General features: G+C 43.5%; 1 protein-coding gene across 2 annotated transcripts; it reads right to left on the reverse strand.

Annotated features, from left to right (window-relative positions):
• Nucleotides 1-12,346: 12,346 nt before the first annotated feature.
• On the reverse strand, nucleotides 12,347-20,337 carry KCNJ8 (potassium inwardly rectifying channel subfamily J member 8). Of its 2 annotated transcripts, XM_085541965.1 has the most exons (4): nucleotides 19,776-20,029; nucleotides 19,064-19,512; nucleotides 18,755-18,852; nucleotides 12,347-15,164 (listed from the first exon to the last, which is right to left on the reverse strand). In XM_085541965.1, the coding sequence occupies exon 4, from the start codon at nucleotides 15,098-15,100 to the stop codon at nucleotides 14,264-14,266; it is 837 nt and encodes a 278-aa protein (XP_085398091.1). In that variant the 5' UTR covers nucleotides 15,101-15,164; nucleotides 18,755-18,852; nucleotides 19,064-19,512; nucleotides 19,776-20,029; the 3' UTR covers nucleotides 12,347-14,263. The 2 variants fall into 2 exon arrangements, with proteins under 2 accessions (XP_085398091.1, XP_015724813.1); XM_015869327.2 differs by lacking the exon at nucleotides 18,755-18,852 and having other exon boundaries at nucleotides 19,776-20,337.
• Nucleotides 20,338-20,990: the final 653 nt, after the last annotated feature.

Here is a 20,990-nt window from a genome sequence, read left to right on the forward strand (position 1 = left end):
AGATGACAGAAAGGTTCCTTGCCACATGAATATGCGAGGAAATGCTGGTCTGATTGTTCCATGTTGTGTGGAGGAAGAAGCAGCTGGGAAACAGAGGGAGGCTGTGAGCCAGACCAAAGGTGTACAGTGACTTCGCAGCTGTGCAAACATCAGCTTCTGTTCATCAACTTTCATGAGCATAGACTGAAGTCATAGATACACAAAACCTTTGATTCTGGGCTTCACACAAAGTCTTTGATTTTGGGCTTCAGTCCCAGAAGGACTTGATAGTTTGCATTTATTTAAGGTGAGATTCAGAGCTGGTATAAGGAAGCAATCCTTTGGTTTAGACAGGTCAGCTTCTACAATCTGAAGTAGCAGGTCCTGCTACATAGAAATTGAATCAGATCTTGTGACGTTTTTGTGCAGCTTTTTTCAGGCTTTCAGTCTTAAAAGTAGGCTATGAATTTTGTGGTAAGAAGCTCCTTGATTTAAACTATGCAGTGAAAGCTGAGCCCATATGGACACCATTTTTCTCTGTACTTGTGTATGGAAGTTGGTGTGGATTGTCTTTCAAAGTATTGCTCTTCCTGGCACTGTCCTGTCATTACTTGTGTGGATCCCAATGCAAAGGCAAATGTGTGTGTGTGTTCACCTACATGATAGACATGGCCACCACAGAGGCTCTCTGATAATTCACTGAAATTCAGCAATCTGAAATCTTCACCAGAGCTCCTAGGGAGAGACACATGTAGCCAAGGCCAGGATCTGTCCCACCTAAATAAATAAATAAAGGTTACATATCCCGGAAGATCCATTTTCCAGGGTCCTTAACCTTGTCTTTGCTGGTGACCTCCTTATTTATTTATTTACTTACTTTCAAACTGAGCTTTTCATGGCCATTGACATAAATTTTCCAGCATTTCTAATACGGAACATCTGTGGTCCCTATGCAGTGTCCTCTATAGGTCATGGGAAAGCTTTATCTTACTAATAAGCTCCATTCCTCTATATATTCAAGCCCAATTGATGGGGCCAAGTGTGTTTATAAATAAATATTGTCTTGTAATGACCATTTCAATATGTCCCAGAGGAACAGTTTTAGTCCTTTTGAGCTGGCCAGCTGCCTTCTTTGTGACAGTGAGAACAGTTTTACTCTGTCTGAATAACATTTGATTTATGTGGAAACAAACTCCATGAAGCGACAGAGCAATGATACTAAAGAATTAAGTGCTCCCATCCATTTGTAATAGCCAGGGAAGTTTGTTCATCCATCCACTGTTTTCATCAAACAGAATGATGAGTATGTTTATTGAACATCTCTATTTGCCCCTGACTAACTCTATCTGCCACAGCCCAATAAGAGACAAAAGAAGGAAGAAGGTAATTGGGTTGTTTTTTAATGCTATCCACTTACCTTTCAGTATGAGAAATGACTGCAGGTATGGAATAATATGCTTACTGGGAAGTTCAGAGAACGAATTGCAAGAATATTTGACAAATGATTGGCCCTTCTTATTGAGTGCAACTATATTCTGTAACATGCCTTCTTTTCTGAAATTAAGCATGAACTGAGTTCTTTATTACTGAAGGATGACATACTGCCTCCGTGGTTTATTTCTTAATGCTGTCCTATAGGAGAGGGAATATAGCATACATCTGACATTAGTCTTGATCTGTTCTGTGCTCTTCCATCCAAGCAACAATGCAGCAGAATTCAGTATCCACCTTTTAAAACCCATTGAATGTTTTCAGAGAAAAAAATTTGTAGGTTTTGGAAGATCAATATTCAGGACTAATGTAGTGTATCTGTTAACCTGCACTGCTGAAACTGTTGCTTAGATACATATAAGCATGTATTTATATAGATATATATACACTGGGCAAAGAAAGTTTATTCCAGTTCTCCCAGTTTTGTATTTTATGGACAGAAATTAACATCTGTGGGTGTATATGATTTTCATCTTGCATAGCCAGTCTGATGAGCAGCCTCCAGTAAGAAGAACTGATCAGTACTTAGAATTGATTTCTATGCCTAAAATGTTGCCCTTTTCCATATTCTGTCAGTATCAGTTTGACTCTTTCAGGTGCTGAGATAAGCATATTTCCTGCAACGCTTGGTATAAATCCTAAATATGCCATTAAGAAAAAGACAAATAAAAAATACGTCTCAGCCTGTTATTCCTTGATGTCATACAGAAAGATGACAGATTAAATCACAGCAGTGCCTTATGTTGACTTTAAAGTCTGCACTAAACCCTCAGATTTAAAACAATAAGTCTACCATCTTCCATCATACATTAGGCCACAGAGGTTTAAGAACGTGTAGGGTTGAGCATGGCTAGGCATTCTTATCCCAGAGAGATATAAAATCAAACCCCCTTGACCCTGGAGACCAGAAGAGTGGAAGAGTTTAGGCACCGTATTTAAACTTTACCTTCCTTATCTCCTCAAAGTCTATGGTTTTTCAATATTTTTCTTAAAAAACATTTCTTGGAATAGTAGAACATCACTGTATTTCTTAGGTGATGACTGAGGAGATAATCAGTGCTGATGGTCACCTTGTACTTGGGTACAAAAAGTAGCAGAGGACAGAGCTGACTATAGACAGAGGAAAAGCACAGATGTGCCTGTGAATCTGGGACAACCAAACTGAAGACTGTACTAAGGAAAGAAAGGGGGCTTACTTAAGAGTGCAGTCATTTTCCAGAACTTAATTTTATCATACAGGGAAAGCAGAGTTACTATTTTCCTTCATATGTGAGAGAATCATCACTGGGTAAGGAAACATTATGTCAAAATAGTGCACTCATTTTGAGTGCCTGTGTGCCTCATGACAATCCAACTTTGGCTGATGCACAGAGAATAATGCAGATCCTCCCTTTCCTGTCCTCTGGGACATATTCTATAGGAACAGCAGTAAAGCACCTCCTGTGATTTCAGTTATTAAAATCCTGCAGTGTTTTCAGTTCCTTTCTCATAATAGAACAGCGCATGTCAGAAAGCAATGTGTGGATTGTTATCTCGTTTTGATACCTCGTAGATTTTGCATTGCAGTCCTCAGGCAGGTCTTTTCTGTTTCAAACATCAAAAGGGAAGTCACAACACTGGGAAAATATTACAAAAACTGTATGTAGGTAATTGTTAAACTTATATAAAAAAGCCCTTAACTGATCTGTTGTACTGTGAGCTGTTCATTTTTGTTGTGTAAACCATGTGACGGCTTTTCTTTCTGCTGGTGGGAAACTCTCCCAAGGAGAAATGTGTCTCTTACTTCCTCTGGGAATGCTCAGTACTCTGGAGATGCTTCTTGCTTGACATTTTGTTTCTCAAGTGATTACTGGGCTTTTGCTCAAATGAAATAAGTCATTTTTCTTTCCCTGATGTCAAGTAGTACGTTGCAGTTATGTAACAACAAGGCTCTTTCCTTTATGCTTCAGGCTACACTGGCTTATGATAATAAATAAATGGGTTCATCCTCCCAGTGCCTGTTTCAATGACTGGGCTGAGCTGCTTTGTTTGCATTCTGGTAGTGGGCATTGCATAGGCCTCTGGAATACTCAGTTTGGTAATAGGCTGTCCATCCCTGCTCCCGTGTGTTTTCTCATTGACAATTTGGGGGCAGGAGCCAGCAGACCTGAGTGAAAACAAGAGTAGTATCCATGGCATAAGGTGTTAGTAATGACTGGTGCCAACTGCAGCTCCGATGTGCACAGTATTGAACTGCATGGCACTTTCACTGCACCAGAGACATTCTCTGCTTTGTTTACAAAATGAAAACACATATTTGTTCTATCTGCTGGAAATATGGCAAAGTTAATGTGAATAACACTTGTAAAATAGACTGGAATTGCATCTGGAAAAACTGAAGTCTTCCACAGAAGACCAGATAGGATTAAAAAAAAAAGTTCAGATCATGTCAGAACTAATTGAAGATTTCAGCTAGAGTGGGGCATCTATTTTCTGTCTGACAGTGTTTTCTGGCACAAACTGCCTGATGTCACAGCATTTAGAAAGCACTTTAGACTTTAGCACTGTGGCTTCAGAAAGTCACAGGAGGGACAGAGGTAATAAATGCACACAGGTGATCCAAGCAGGGTACCGAAGTTTCTTGTCAGTGTACTTCTTTATAGTAGCCTTTCACATTCATGTGCACACTCAAAGATGTTTCACTGATGTGAAGCCAGAATGTGTGCAGTATCTTCCTTGATGCTGTCTCAAGTGGCAGTGAAGCAAAGTATGTAGGTGAATAACAGTTTCAAGATGTGGTTGATCAACACTAATGGTAAATTTATGTCATAGTTGAATTACTTCAGATAAGTCAAGTGTCAAACAGTCAAAAACTTTGCATTAAAAGAAAAAGATTAATTGAATATTAATACTAATAATAAAAATGTAAGCAAAGACTATGTGAAAAATCTCCAAGCTGTATAATTTCAGAGAAATGGCATCACTTAAATATTTTAATAGCAGTAATATATGAAAATTTTCCTTCCTTCTGACATGAATATTTAAAATATTATTAAATGGAATTATGAATTTATATTCTAAGTTAGTTGGATTTCATTCAGTCATTAATGATGCCCCTTCCTTCCTTCCTTCCTTCCTTCCTTCCTTCCTTCCTTCCTTCCTTCCTTCCTTCCTTCCTTCCTTCCTTCCTTCCTTCCTTCCTTCCTTCCTTCCTTCCTTCCTTCCTTCCTTCCTTCCTTCCTTCCTTCCTTCCTTCCTTCCTTCCTTCCTTCCTTCCTTCACATAGATGTTCTTCCTGTTTGGACTTTAAGCTCTTAAGCATATATTCAGCTTCAGAGTCTTCCTCAAGTTGTCTTCTTCTCTCATGGATGATGTCTTCCCTCAAGATTGCTGCGGTAGTTTGATCTCTGTTTCCCTCAGAATCCATCTTGCCCTGTTGTATCTTTAAAGTAGAACACGTGCTGAAGGATGGCTTTTCCTACCATTCCTGATTTTTCTGCTTCTTTTGCTCACCAGATCCTTGTTAAGCTGATTCGCCATAGCCGCACCCTAGGAACAGGTTCAGCATTCACTCTGCACTGTTTACTACAGAGAATCAAGTTCATCCACAGGGCAGAAGAGGACATTCTGGTTCAGAGTGTGTGCAAGACCCTCCTGCACAATAATCAATTGTTTAGCAAGAGAAAAAGCAAAAGCCATGGAAGGGAACAAAGAAAAACCAGGACTCTGGTTTGTCTTTCACAGTCCTTTGAGCCATGCTTCTGGCAGCTCAGAGAAAGCATTCCCCAGGAGATATCAGGCACATGTGCAAGAAGATCTGGGCCTGATCCCTCCCGTTACTGTGATGTTCACATGGTCACGGCACGCAACCCAGTTGGAAATGAGTCCCTGCCTGATGTGAGCGGGCAGGCACGTAGCTGTGTGGTCATTACTGCTTTTCATGACTGGAAGAACTTGTTCTGCATGGTACATGCTGCTTCCCATACAACACTATCTACGCTAGTGTAGCTCCCTGGGGCCATGGGTGCATGGAGTATTAACCTTTAAAATCCGGGCCTTTGAATTGAATCTTTTGATTAATCTACCATGTCTTTAGTAATAAATGTCACTCCTTGGAAAGTACACTTGTACCTGTTTTTGTATGTTTACATCATGACTGAGCTGATGGGCGGATGGGTCTGTATGTATGGTGGTTACATTGAGTTGAACTGCCATGGCATCTTTATGATTTCACAGTATCATATAATCATGGACTATCCTGAGTTGGAAGAGACCCAGATGACGGTCATAGAGTCCAGTCCCTGGTTCCACACAGGACCGTCCAAAATTAAAACCTTGTCCAGATGCTCCTTGAACTCCAGCACTTGTGGCTGTGCCCACAGCCCTGAGCAGCCCGTTCCATGCCCACCGCCCTGTGGTGCAGACCCTGTCCCTGTCCCCCACCCACCCCTCCCCTGGCACAGCTCCATGCCGTTCCCTCAGGCCCTGTTGCTGTCACACAGAGCAGAGCTCAGTGCTGCCCTTCTGCTCCCTCTGAGGAGCTGCAGCCACCATCAGGCCTCCCCTCAGCTAATCTGCTCTGCGCTGAGCACACCAAGGTGCCTCAGCCACTCCTCACACATCCTGCCAGACCTTTCCCCATGTTTGGAAGTTTTACAAAGGGAGTTTGAAATCTTTTACTACTAAGGAAACCTTTAAGTTTTTCACAAAAATAAGTTCAGGAACAAAACATAAACAGTCTTTGCATGTGTGTGTTTCCACAGTTGCATGTGCGTACTTTAAACTACTGTTTACATCCTCTTTTTAGTGCTCAAAATGACATCTGTAAAGTGCCAATATGAATTGCCTGGAAATTCTAATAGAGGAATAAAAAGAAGCTTCACTTTAACTATCCTGCCCTCTTTCTTTCCAGATGGCACATGGGCAGTACCATCTCTGACTCTGCATCTGTGTGCAGGCCAATTTGGAAACTTTAAGGAGAAAAGTGGTCAAGTAAAGCTCTCTGAAACACTTGACAGAAATCTAAACCAACACATTACAACGAGCTACAAACAACAATCAGTCTCAAAACCAGTGCTTCTCCTGTGACATCATGTCACATTAATCACTGCTACGCTGCCCTAATAAGGACGAAAATTTCCCCTTCACAGCCTGTTCTCCCAAACAAAAAAATGCATCTTCTGCTGTGTTGAACCTTCCTTAACATTTGCCAGAACAGATGGAGCTGGTAGCTTTGCTCAAATGTCAATGAGTTTATTTGAGGCTCTGGGTGGGAGAGAGGTCCAAATGGATAACTGGCACAGTGATGGTTTTTCCTCACTAAAGCATATGAGACATTGCTCTTAGACATGAGGATTCCTGGTCTTGGTCACCAAGCTTTAAGGGGAAACTGTTGGCTGGAGTGTCATATTAACTGCAACCTGGAGTATTCCTACTGTCAAATCTGGCAGTACAAACACATCTTCAATTTCTATAAATAACAAGTTAAACAAGCTTCTATCCTTTGATTTGCTAATGTATACAAGGAGAATTTAAGTTTAAGGAATTTACTGAGGAGTTAATAGTCCTCTGCTCGAAGTGGAATAGGAAAGAATGCAATAATATACACAGATGTATTATGTTGGGAAGGTCCTGAGGAGTCATTACTAGCAGCTAGCTGTGTGATATGCAGTCAGTTGTATGCCCTGTGCAAGGTGCAGTCATCCAATTGAGATGGTCTTTTTATCTTGTGGATATCACTAACATCCTTTTAGTGAATTAATGTTCAGACATTGAACTTTGAAATGAGAAAGATACAGTTGACTTGGTCTACGTGTTTCCCTGATGATTTATTACAGCTTGTACATGTCTGTGTATGGTCTCATTTATTGTTGCCATTGGTGAAGTTTCTGCCAATTCTACTTTGAAGACTGTTCCACTTATTACTAAGAGCACAGTTGGGAAATCTTGATTTTAGTCACCTGGACAGGGAAGTGCTTGTCCTTCAGCTACTTCGCTGCAAGATCACCTACTTTAACAGAAAATGCTTTAAATGGGCCCAAGTTGTTCTGCCTGGAGGAAATAAAGGGTGCTTACACCACACCTACAGCAGGCTGAGCCACAATGGGTACATCTGATGTGCAAACAGAAGGGGTCCATTGCCCAAAAGGAAGGATGGCAGCTTATTACATATCTTAAGGAACAGTAATGCTTTCGCAGGGATCTGACTAAGTAACTTCCTTATGCAAGCAAAGTTGTCCCAGTTTTAGTGCTGAACAAATCTTTACTCTTTCCGTGATGAAACTGTGCTTCAAAACTAAGCTCACATTTAAGTACCGATATAGACCTTATTAATAAATATAGTCATGCCTACCTATATGTTTTCTAGGGTTCATTCCACAAGATGGACAACAATAAATTAGATTGTGGAAAGGTTTTATGCTTCTTTTTTTAATCTCTGAAAAATAACATACTGAAAAACATTGCCTCAGCTACAGAATTTACTACAAACATTCAAGGAAATAGAATCATAGAATCATAGAATGGTTTGGGTTGGAAAGGACCTTTAAAATCACTTAATTCCAACCTCCTTGCCACGGGCAGGGACATCTCTCTCTAGATCAGGTTGCTCAAAGCTTCATTCAGCCTGGCCTTGAACGCTTCCAGGGAGGGGACATTCACAACCTCACCGGGCAACCTGTTCCACTGTTCCACCTTCACAGTGAAGAATTTCTTCCTAACATCTAGTCTAAATCTACTCTCTTCCAGTTTAGAACCATTTTCCTTCATCCTGTCACTACACACCCTTGTAGTAAGACTCTCTCCAGCTTTCCTGTAGGACCCCTTCAGGTACCAGAAGGCTGCTTTTAGATCTCCTTGGATGCTTTTCTTCTCCAGGCTGAAGAGCCCCAGCTGTCTCAGTCAGTCCTTGTAGGGGAGGTACTCCAGCTGTCTGATCATGTTTGTGGCCTTCCTCCAGACCTCCTCCATGTCCTTCTTGTGCTGGGGGCTCCAGAACTGGACACAATACTATATGATACTATATGATAAACAATTTTGTTGTATTTGAGGAAAATGAGAATATACACTATGCTCATTGCCTGCCACTCTTTAAGAATATCTGAACTGATATTAGAACAGATTCTTGTCCCCAAGAGGGAACAGAAAATATGACTGATAAGGGCATAGTTAGTACCCATATAAACTGAAGGATCCTTGTGTCTTTAAAATTAGTTTATATTAAATATTTCAAAAGTCCCATTCAGATTTGTATCCCATCATTTTCATGTTGGTGTATAGCCAATACAAACAGACTGACTTTTAGTTCAGAAACTATATTATTCTCTAAAGTTAATACTAAAGATTCAGAGAATATGTTGAGATACCATATATGGAAAAATTAGCTCATCACAAACAGCTTAATCTGATCTGCCAGGAATAGTATCTGTTTATAACTTACTTTAGAAACTCTGGCTGAGATTGAACATAGAACATTTTTATTATTTGATATATATTTTAAATGCTGTGAGGCACAAAACTGACTACCCAAGAGGCTAACAACTATAATTTGCTCTCCCTGAAACTCAGCAGTGTTTTATTGATTCAGTTCTGGCTTTGACTGAATGTAAAAATGATGACAGTCAGCAGAAGTAGCCACGTTTTGACAGGCTAACCCAGATCACCCAGATTCAAAGACCTAACATCAAAAAACATGCCCTGAAGAATAAAGAGGCTGGGCCATGGAAGGATGCAATTAATTTTTGTTGCTATTGTGGTTATAGAAATAGCACTTGTGGAGAGCAGTGATGTTCCCTGAGTGAGGAAGACTCAGAGCCCCAAACCACAACAGCCTTTTGCAGTCATTCCAGTGCCACTCCTCAATTTCATGGCCTTTGCAGCAGGCCTCAGACCATAAAACCAAGACATACAGTTTTGCCTTGGCCCACACAGACGTTTTCTTTCTTGCCCTTGCTAATAAGCTAAAATTTAACACCAGTAAGAGAAAATGTAAACTCCTGTGATGATAAGATACCCCGACTTTTACAGATTATCCTCAGGGACATACGTCAATGACATATGAGGTATTCATAATTAGCTCTGAAATAAATTTGTCTAAATAAATCAACAACTTGGTGTTGCTTAACATTGTTTTTTACTTTGTATGTTTGCTTCCTCAGTGGGAGATTAATTCAGAACCTCTGAATCAGAAGGAGCCTTTCCCTTGACCCAAACTTACTAACTCTCGCTATTCATAAATTTGGAACCCAGAAGAGACCATTAGGTCTTCCCTTCTGACCTCCCGAGCAGCACAGGCCCTGGCATCATGCACAGCTACTGCAGTGAGTCCAGAAAAGGGTGTTGAGGCTAATGTGCATCTTCCCGAAAAACAGACCAGATTAGTGGGTGAAAGAAATGTCTTCATTTCGGACAACTCCTTTTTTAGAACAGAGGCAAACAAAATTTGTTAAACCTCTGTTAGATGTGAACAGAGAATCTATCACTTTTTAGTCTTCCTCTTCCTCCTTGAGTTTTTAACAGCACAAATGATAAAAACATTGGTAGCATTAGCTAAAGTTCAGACAATAATTTCCTTAAATGCATTTTTTTTTGTCTTTATGTTGTAGTATAGCTTGATGTTTCCAGCATATTCTCTCTCCACTGTTAACTAGTAATTTGTCAGTGGTCTGAGAGTACTGCATATACTTGCAATTTTCAAAGATTTCTCCTAATCCAAGCCCCTTGGTGACATGTCCAAACTGTGAGTGCCTCAGTCTCAGAGGCTGTTTCTCTTGGACAGCACTGATTTTGTCTCACGAGGTAAATCTCTCTACACTGTCCAATGAAAGAATATGGGAACGTGTTTTATCTTTACTGTCCAGTTATCACATGAGAAATCTTTTTTTTTTTTTTTCCCAAGTTCACAGAATTATTAAGGGGAAGTAGGAAATATAATTCAGAGAGATAGGGAGAAGCAGCATTATTAATATGCTGTGGGTATTAGGAATTCTTGCCTGTCATCTTAGATTATAGTGGATGTGATGTAAACACACATATACAGAAAATGTATTTTGACATAAGCGTCTGTTGGAGGAAAATGTTAACTCTCACCTGGCTTTGCAAGCAATTCAGAGAGGAAATGTAGAAAAATGGGAATTTATCTTCTTGTATTTCACTGCCTTCTGTTAAAGACAGACAGAGTTTCCCCCATTACCTTGTGTCATATCCTGCCTATTGGTCCTTTACACCTTGCTATGAAGGACACTGAAGGACGAAGTGTCTTGGAGGGCACAACACATACCAGTCCACTCTTGGGGATGTGTCACCACCCCAGGGCTCTGTCAGGGTTTCTGGTGCGTGGGACAGTCCAGCAGAGGCCATCCACCTCCTGTCCATGGGTCTGGATGTCATGAGGACACCGGGTCCTTGATGCTTTCAGCCCCCATCCTATGATCACTAACTCCAGCACTGTTGCCCATTGAGACTGGTGACCACAGCTCCTGGAGCCAGGCAGCACCCAGCTCTCCATGAATCCATAGTATAACTTGTTATGCGACTGCAGGCGTCTGCAGACAGGGCTGACGCACAGTTGTAGGACGCTGTGCCATGGCTACATGGTTACAAAACCCGTTGCTAATGGCAGTGGAGCACAAAATCGGAGTCTAGAGGGATGTGGTTTATTGTTTGACAGTGCCTTCCAAACCCTCACCAGTGTTTTGAAAATATCGTGCTCCGTGGAGAGTATCATTTGTCAAAAATAATGAAAGCCTTATTCCTTTCATCATATAATATCTCATGCTTTTGTCCAGACAAAGTTCCTTTCTGGTCTTGCACAAACTACTTATTCAACTTGCATCAGCAAGCATTTGCTAATAATAATCACTGAAAAGCCAGAAAACTGATTTCACAAAATGTCCTTAATCTTAATTTGTGAAGGGAAAAAAGTGTTTCTTCTGTCAGCAAGTGTGGAGTGCAGATAACTGCTTCCCAGATGGAAAAGCAAAAGCACAATGCCTTGCCTCAATTTTATGCAGAGGAGGAGGTGTGTGCCTTTGTGAAATGCATTCAAGATGGCAGTGAGGCACGCTGAGCTTCTAAAGCGACCCAGTGCCTTACAGGAAGACATGGCTTTATGGTTGAAGCCTATTGTACGTATGAGATATTAGCTAAATCTGAATCCTTTGCAATATGTTGCCTTGAAGTGTCCCAGAAAGGCTGAGATAACTCTTCTGTGGATGGAGCCACATGGCTCGTTTGAAAGGGCAAACTATTAAGATGCAGCATGTACCTGTGATGCAGTACTCAGGAATGGGATCATTTCTGGAGGAACTAAAAGCATGACATAGGGAAGCCTCCAGGCAAGTTTGGTGGCAGAGCAGGTTGCAGATGAGTGCACTGGGACTGCCCAGGAAGGGTGACTGGGATGTCTGCAGTCTGCTGTCCCTCCTCTAGGCCCCTATTCACCCTTCTGGCTCAGGGTGTGCCCACCCCAGGTCCTGCCCTGACCCTGGCTTACTCCAGGTAAGGTGTGTTGGAAGAGGGCACAAGAAAACTTGAAAGTGACAGCTGTGGGGTGACCTGCCGCTGGGGGAAGCTCCCTCCAAATACCATTACTGAGAGGTTGGCTTCAGCCCTGGAGCGCTATGCTTTGTATCACCTCTGAGTGCTCTCTGTTTGCTTTCCATGTTCCCATCACAGTAACTCAGATTCTTCTGTCTATTCACAGAGGGTACAAAGGCTCTCCCTGACATTTTCTTATTTAAAATAGAGAAGCTCTTGTATTTAAAAAGTATTAAATTAATACTCGAGTCTGTGGAAAAGGAGGAGGGACAAGTGGGACTATTCATTCAGAAAAAATGAATGGGGAATAGAAAGTAAAATAGAAAAGACACGAGCAGAAAATTAGAGACAGAATAAATCATTATTGTCACTTTTTTATTTTGTAGAAAATTTGCTTTTGTGCAGCATTTGACTTATTTGTATTGCAAGCAGGATGCTTCACAGAAATTCACAGCCCTGCAAATGCAGGCCAGAGACAAATTGTATATGTTCGTTCTGACTCTTCTTGGAAGCTACAGATGTTCGTTGTTTGGACACATAACAGGCAGATTAATATCTCCAGATGTTCACCAGACATCCTCCCAAAACATTAATGGGCAGGCCAGGAATAAACACTTCTAGCAGAAACTTCAGTTTCTGTTAGTGCTTCAGACGAAGCATTTTGTTGGTGCTTATTTCGTGGACAGCACCTGCTCCACATATAAGGAGGCTACACTTACACAGCCAGGCCCTTCCATGCCACCACCCAACTCTAAATGAAGCTGTAAAGTGACTGTACAAGTGCTGATGAAATGGCTTCCAAAGAGAATAAGAATTCAGCATTGCTCTTGACTGCACAACCTGGAAGGAGTAAGCAGATACTTACAATTGCAAGAGTATTTAAGTGATTGGGTGCCTTACTGAGTCAGCACAGAAATAGTACCTTTCCTGAGACAGAGACATCAAGGCAACTTCTGTGAACAAGAATTATACTTGGTATTCACATTGGAAAGAAGCATCCATCCATGTAGCATTACCAAATGTGACACAATTAGTTGTTTTACCTCTACTTACTCTTCTAGAAAATCTTGTGGGGACATTTTGGCAAAGGTTCTAGATAAGAAATGCCCCGTGATTTGAAGAGAACAGGTGCTCACCACCAATTTTCAATGTCATTTTGTGCGACATTGCTAAAAGGTAGCAGTGTTCCATCAGCATCACCTGAAAACTACTCTGATGGCTTTGGCTTTGAAAATACTATTACTTGTAATACTAATGCCATGATCCTCTCTTTCCGGTTCATGAATCCACAGAGGGGAAAAACAAAAACAACTGTTTGCTGAAGCAAACAGACTTCATCCTACAAAAAGTACTGTAAGTGAAGGAAATACATTTCTTGTTCTTCAGTATGTTAATCTGCAAGACTAATAAAAACAACAACAGGATTTGGTCTTCAACCAGTACAAGGAGAATGTTGAAAAGCTGTGTGCTTTTTTTTCAGCTTTAGCACCTCAGATGCTCAAGGGGAGGCTGGGAACACTTGAATCTCTCAGTATGGGTTACAGATACATAACAAACACACGTTATCCTGCTGCGCTGTATCCCACCTGCAGAACAAGAGCAGCACTTTGCAAGAGGCTGTACCATTTTGTGGGGCTGCTGAAATGCTGCTCAGAGCTAGCTGCAGAAGCTCTATTCTGGCATGGTCAGGTCACTTCACCTACTGGGACTGCTTTCAAAATATATATGTTATAAAACAATGGAAAGAAAGGATCTAGAAAACTAATGGGAAAATCCTTCCTCTTCACCTGTTAAATCACTGAGGAATTTGGCTATTCCTTTCAAAAGAACAAGGGATTCACCCTTAAAAAACTGATACCAAAACATCTCACACAAAATATGTGCAAGCTATCGATATGTAGCCGTTTTGAACTTCTGCCTGTGGGTGAGTAACCCACTAATACAGGATAAAAACATACTTTGTGATAGACAGTGGAAGAAAATGGGAAAGAGACCTCTGGCAGAAAAACTATGATAAAAAAAAAAAGTTAGCATGCCATTAGGAGAAGTATAAATACACATTATATTACATAAGTGAACTGTGTTTCCTTTAGTGTACGTGCCACTTTTATTAATTCATACACTAAGTGCTAATGTGTTTCCTAATGCCATTAGGTAGTGCTTTCAGTAAGTAATGGAACAAATAGTCCTTGCCCAGTCCTTTTCTGCATTCTCATTTTCTTCAGTAGAATGAAATTTATTTTTGGACCCTCCCCCTGACCCCACACAAGGCTGTGTATCACGTTTCAGAGGCGCTCTGGCTCCCCTCGGGTGTGATGAACTGCACTTTGGGCACCATGAGGGATGGGTTGGTTCTGCGCATGGAGTTGCTCCTCCGAATGGAGTTGTTTCTCCTCATGGAGTTGCGTTTACGCAGGGAGTTCTGGTGGGACAGCTCGCTTTTCTGCAGGGTCTGGATGAGAATTGAGGGCTTTTCGTCAAGCTCTCGTGCGCTGCAACGCGGTGCTGCCACTTTGACTGTGTTGCCAAATTTGGAGTAGTCAACGGCATAAACGCCTTCCTCTTCAGTGACGATGGGCACAAAGCGGTGGCCCCACAGAATCTCCTCTGCTATGTAGGAGGTTCTCGCCTGTGTTGTGATGCCAGTAGTCTCCACGACTCCTTCAAGTATCACTATAAGCTCCAGATCCTGGAGCGCCAAGTCAGCAGCGGAGATATCGTAAAGAGGACTGCGCTTGTCTATGACGTGACAAATGATTAAGGGAGCCACCAGGAAAATATTGTTACTTTCAATGGGGTTATCTACGGGGATATCTACTTGGTGAATGGGTATGACTTCTCCCTCAGGGGTTGTAGTCTTCCTCACAACCTGGATTCTCACGGAGGCACTTATGATCATGCTCTTCCTCAGGTCTCCCACTCGAAACATGAAGCAAAGTTTGCCATTTCGAACGGCTATGACTGCCTGCCGGCTGAAAATCAAGGTTTCTGCTCGCCTATGAGCTTGAGCAGTTTTCATGAAGATGCAGCCCAACATGACAGCATTGATAATTAGACCTACAATGTTCTGCAGGATCAACACCGTGATGGCCAAGGGACACTCCTCCGTCATCATCCTGCCCCCAAAACCAATGGTCACCTGAACTTCAATGGAGAAGAGGAAAGCAGAGGTGAAAGACCTGGGGAGGAAGATTGTACAAAGTTAATTCAAAGCCCATCAGACCTAAATTGATAAGCTATTAGCACATGCTTAGTAGAAACTAACTGAAGTGTCTATTTTTTTTCGCAGTTCTTGTAAATTTAAGCCTTCTGCTAACATTGCACATTCGGTGATTCAGTGTTTGTATGATAAGTGGTACATATAATGTTGAGGGGAGACATAAAAGCCTGAGCTCCCAGAAAAGCATTTGTAATTCTAGATGATCCTGAGAAGCTCACTAGATTCTCTATTCAGAAAAACGTTGCACACTTCATTAGCTGACACTACTTTAACTCCCAGCAAGACTTTCCACTTTCTACATTCCGTGAAGCTCTTGGCAGGGTGCGGTGCTTTTGGAGATAGATAGGTGAGCAACAGGCTGGCACGCTGAAGTTCTCCCACCAGCTTGCACAGGGAAAGGAAACTGGGAAAGCTTCAGGACTACATTTTCAAAACCTGACACTCTTTGTCATGAGCTCCTTTAGCAAGTTTTCCTGGAGGGAAAGGGGATACTCCCAGCTTTATCACTCCTCCCAGACCCTTGCACGCCTTGCACCTGACCTACACCCTTGCACGCCTTGCACCTATGGAATCAGGTTGCAGAGGGAGGACGCACCTCAGCTGAAGGACAATGCTGTGCCCAGGGTTTGGGTTTAGCTCACTGCTGTGGCAAAGCTAGTTGGAAAACTTCAACACAGCAGTGGGTTGTAGAAGTGTATCTCTAAAATGCTTTACTATTGGACATCAGAGGATGCTGTCTGCAAAACATGTTATTTACAATAGTGCACAATATCACTTCTCAGATAAACACCAGACTATTTCATTCACTTTTGTAAAATGGCACTCCCTTCACCAAAGTCTCTCATACCCTAAACTTGTACCTTGGTGTTTACACAGTAGATATTTTGCACACAGGGTCTCATGAACTAACATAGTGACCCTTTTGACATAGTGCAGTCTACCAACATTTGAACCATCCCCATGCTCAGTGTGGCTTTACCTACGGAAAATATATATCTTGTCCATGAAGACAGTTCTAAGGCCTGGGATCAAAAAGAGACATTAAAACAGAACAGGCAATTCCAGGGAGAATATTCTGTAGAATGAGAATGGTCATCTTTTGGAAAAGCAGCCAGCCTCTGCACAGACATCCTTGAAAGAACTTAGGCTCTTTTTTTTTTCTCCTGCTTTGTTAGTCTGTGGCAGATTCCCTCACACCGAGGAGTTTATTCTTGTAATTTATACTGAAGAAATCAGGAATGAAGGAGCTCATTCATTCATGGAATGGTTTCTGTGTTAATGAGTAGTCATGTACATGCAGAATAAACCTTCCAGCTAAAACTTAATTTAATTTAATTCAACTTAAAGCTCTGTGCAATTAAATATTCTGATTCCCTTTGATAGTCATCATTAAAAAAAAAAAAAAAAAGAAAAAAACAAACAAACACCTTTTTAGAGTGGCAGTATCAGAAGCAAAAAGTTTGTACAGCATGGTGAACAAGTGAGGAGGGAGCCATGAATGTCACAGAATCACAGAACTGTAGGGGTTCGAAGGGACCTCCAGAGATCATTGAGTCCTACACCCCTGCCAAAGCAGGTTCGCTACAGCAGGTCGCACAGGTAGGTGCCAAGCAGGTCTTGAATATCTCCAGAGAAGGAGACTCCACAACCCCCATGGGCAGCCTGTTCCAGTGCTCCTTCACCCTCACTGTAAAGTTGTTCTTGCATATATTTGTGCGGAACTTCCTATGTTCCAGTTTCTGTCCATTTCCCCTTGTTCTGTCTCAACCACACTATTCCAGGTCCCTCACTTTTAAGCTCTGCAACAGTTTTTCTCTTTGGACGGCATTTCCTTGTGTGGCAAAAGTGCTACTAGCCTTAGAAATCCTGAAGTACTTTGAAAAACTGAAGTGCTGTGCAAGTTCCCTGCAGCAGTGGTTAGAATCTCCTAAAGCCAGATTTCCCTGTAAATTTGTAATGGCACCCAACCAATAAAGCTCTCCAGAAATACCTGCAGGCCTAAATCTCAGGAAAGTGAATTAAAAAAATATTTGCCACTGTTTTGACAGATATTAATATTATATGTTGATTTATATATACACAATATTAGGTACACTTTAAATCCAGTAACTCACTACTCTTAAAAATATCAGCAATCATAATGTTAGTTAATCTTGCACTACTTCATATTGTACCCAAGGGGGTGGCCAGATTTAAAAAGATATAGGGAAAAGATTTTCCATGGATACGTAGGCAGCTGTTGGCTGAAACACCTCAGGTACTCACAGGAGAGTGTGACAGGTGTTGTTTGCCAAGGGCTAAAGCTCAAAGGCACACTAGTTCATTGGCTCTGCTCATTACCAGCTCTCAGACAGTCTCTATGGCAGGGAGAACTGCTGGCACGGGGATGCTGCATCTGGGACTACAGCGAGACAGCAAGAGGCCATGGCTCTGCTTTGTCCTGGTGGCATGATGCCCTCAGCAGTCAGACCAGGCTCTGTGGCGTGGCCCAGGAGCACCATGGAGATACACATTGAGGGGGCCTCCACCAAATAGGGTTACATCCTCCCAGAGGACCCCAGAAAGTTGGTGGGGTTGGACAAATCTCACACATGCTTCCCTCTGGGAGCAGTACACCAGAAAGGCAGGGGGTCACACCCCAGAGGACATCCCCAGTGTGCGCCAGCTGGATCATGATGTCTCATGTCAGAGGTAACTGTTTCTGACCACTTAATGGAAAGGAAATAAGACAGCCACCTCCCACTGCTCCTGATCTCCAACTTGATGAAGGTCAGCTTGGAAAATCTCTGTTTTCTCTTCCCCTTTAGCAAAACAGCATAATAAATAAATAAACAAATAAAAGGGAGGGTGGGGGGACAGGGGGGTGGGTAGGGCATGGGGAGAATGAAAACTGCCTCATGAGCCAGACCTGAGGTGCTTCAAGCTTGCTGAGCTGCCACAAAAACTGTACGGAACAGAAATTTAAAAGAGAAGCAGATACTCTCATACAGTCACTGCAATGTGTCAAGGCTGCTGCTATTGGGCAGCCTGGCCATCCTGAACCCAGATTGTCCCACTTAAAAGCACCTGCTGCTATAAAAAGACATGTTACTGATGAGATGACAGGGTGATCTTATTGCTTACCCTCACCTCCCATTAACATGCTCCCCCTTTCCTGTGTAGTTATGATCAGTTTGCCACAGCCTTGAAAACTGCCATTTGGGGGCAGAGAGGAAAATGCGTTTCTTAACAGACGACACTTAACCCAGAAGTCCCTTAAGCTTTCACTGTCCGATAAATCATGCACATTGTGGGAACAGTTCATCTGTCAAACTGCTGGCCTTACCAAAGGCCAGGCATTTTGGAGCTGTCTCATAAGTGTCATTCTGAAACACATCTCGTTCTGCCCTAAGCAGCACCTTTCTTGCCAGCTGACACTTATGGCGGGTGCCTACCTCCCAGGCAGTGCTTTTGGAGCAGGCCACCTTCCACCAGTGCGGCTCACAGCTCGCACCACACTTGGGATGCTCCTGCTGCCACAGACAACATTACGATACGTGTAACACATACCCACTCTTGTAGCAGGCTCTTATCTTGACAGGCAAGGTATGTCACCCACAGAGTGTGGAGACACATGAAAAGCAGCAGGTCTCCCTCTCTTTCAGATCCTGTAAGGAATCAAAGAAATCTACAGTACAGCATTTTCCAAGCCCAGAAGGCTTGCTGAATTTACGTAATCTAGAGGAAAACACCGCACTTTTCAATTGTCTCAACCAAACACAATGGTTCATGTAAACCAAAAACTGCATTTCAGTCATCGATGGGGCAGCAGGCAGCCATGTCCCTCCCCTTTCTCTGTCCCCCCCGACTGCGCTGTACCTGACACATGTCACACACGGCGTCCACTTGGTGTTGTTTGCAGTGTTCTCTGTGCTCGGATCCATGTCACCGTGGGCAAAAGCCACCAGCCACCACATCATGGCAAAGAGCAGCCAGCTGCACAGGAAGGACATGGTGAAGATGACTAGCGTGTGACGCCATTTCAGGTCCACCAAGGTGGTGAAGATGTCTTGCAGGAATCGCCCCTGCTCGCGGATGTTCTTGTGGGCCAGGTTGCAGGCTCCATTCTTGGCGATGAAGCGGGCTTTGCGTGGCCGGTCCCGGATGCGCGGCTTGCGCAGGTTCTCGGCAGCAATCCGTGCCAGCACATACTCCTCAGGGATGATACTCTTCCGAGCCAACATCTTCCTGCCACCATAGTCCACCTAGCGAGATGCGAAATGGGGGGTGCTCCCTGCGGTGCGTCTCCGTGGGGCTCACTGCTTCCCCTGAGAAAATAGAAAATCAATCAGATGCGGCAGCTAGGTGCTACAAAGAGAAGCCCTGCTTGGCTATGCCCACATCAGCAGCCCTCACATCTAATGTCACCGAGTAGCTTTACTCTACAGCACCCTCCCCACGCCAGCCCATCCTCTTTGTGTGAGCCACGGGCGCCCGCTTCCAAAGGACACCGGGGATGCTATGTGCGCTCCCAGCAGAAGGCAGGCAGCAGGGCCCTCCCGCAAACTCGCCCTAAAGTAACGCGACGTACTACAGGTCGGGTCCTCGGCTCTCCAGGAGATGCCCAGGTGTGTCCGCAGCACGGACACGCGGTCACTCGCATCCTTCGGGGCGTGAAGGATCAGACTGCTCCGCTCTGAACCGAGGCCGACCAGCAGAGAGCCTTCCCGGCCGCACAGCCCCCGCCTCGTCCCACGGCAGCATCGCAGGGAGCCGAGCCGCGAGCTGGAGGCAGGACCGTGCCGAGCGGGCGTTCCCGTTCCCTCCTCAGCCCTCCTTCCTTTCCGGGATGAGGAGGGGCGGCCCCGCTTTTATCCCCAGCCGTGTCCCCAGACGGCTGGCAGAGCGTGGCGGCGGTATTTGGGGTACCGGCTGTCCTTCGGGTACGGGCAGGGGCTGCAGAGTGGGGCCGGGCCGGTGGGACGGGGGTGTCCCGGCTGCCTCTGGGCAGAGCTCGTCTCTGTCTGTGCTTTAGTGAGCCCGGAGCTTCGCCTTCCCAGCTTTACCGCAGCTCAGGTCTCAGCTCGCAGGCTGGGGAAGCATAAGCGGTTGGAGGAGCGGGGCTGGAGCCTGACGGCTTTCCTCCGTTAAACGCAGTTACCTGTTGCGGCAGGAGGAAAAGAGACTTTCCTTTTTGTACGGCGCGCAGCTCGCATTGACTCGGATGAGCAATGCTTAGGGCTGCTCTAATCCTCAGCTGCTGTAAGGGAAGTTGATGGATGGGTATTTATATAAGCAAAATTAGTGCAGCGTCAAAAATGACTCGCAGAGGTTCACTCGTGTTCCTGCAGGTCGAGGTTTATGGTTTTGGCACTGGTGGTAAATGGAAACTTGCGTTCTTGGAAATTGTAGCTTTTCTTTTTCTTTTGCTTTTTAATTTTGCTTTTTCACCCCTGAGGTCTTAAGATTTGTAGCAGGAAGAATAAACACATCTTCGGCTTTGCGAAAAGATCTATATTTAGATGTCAGTATAGCAAAGTGCAGAGATATGGTGTTGGTTTAACTCTTCTGTGCCCAAGGAACACCCATCTGTGTGTGTGTGTGTGCAGTGAGAAGCTTTCTGCATATCACACAAGGGGATGACCTGCACGCTATAGCATTTATACAGTATACAACACATTACTGCCCTCTGTAAACCAGAGGCAGAAAGCAGCGTTCTGCAGGCCTGCTGCCATCAGGAAGTTTGGAAGTGTGTTCAGGCTTGGAAAAAATTGAGAAGGCAAATCTGACAGCTAATGCAAACCTC

This window comes from Coturnix japonica, chromosome 1 (assembly GCF_054131305.1).
Source record: "Coturnix japonica strain WE chromosome 1, WE-NBRP24, whole genome shotgun sequence".
In the NCBI taxonomy this organism is placed as follows: Eukaryota; Metazoa; Chordata; class Aves; order Galliformes; family Phasianidae; genus Coturnix; species Coturnix japonica.

Coding starts and splice junctions, on each gene's coding strand:
- KCNJ8 (XM_015869327.2), bottom strand. CDS start 19,428: ATGTTGGCTCGGAAGAGTATCATCCCTGAGGAGTATGTGCTGGCACGG. Junction 15,165..19,063: donor CCGTGTGTGACATGTGTCAG/GTACAGCGCAGT, acceptor CTTCCTCCCCAG/GTCTTTCACCTCTGCTTTCC.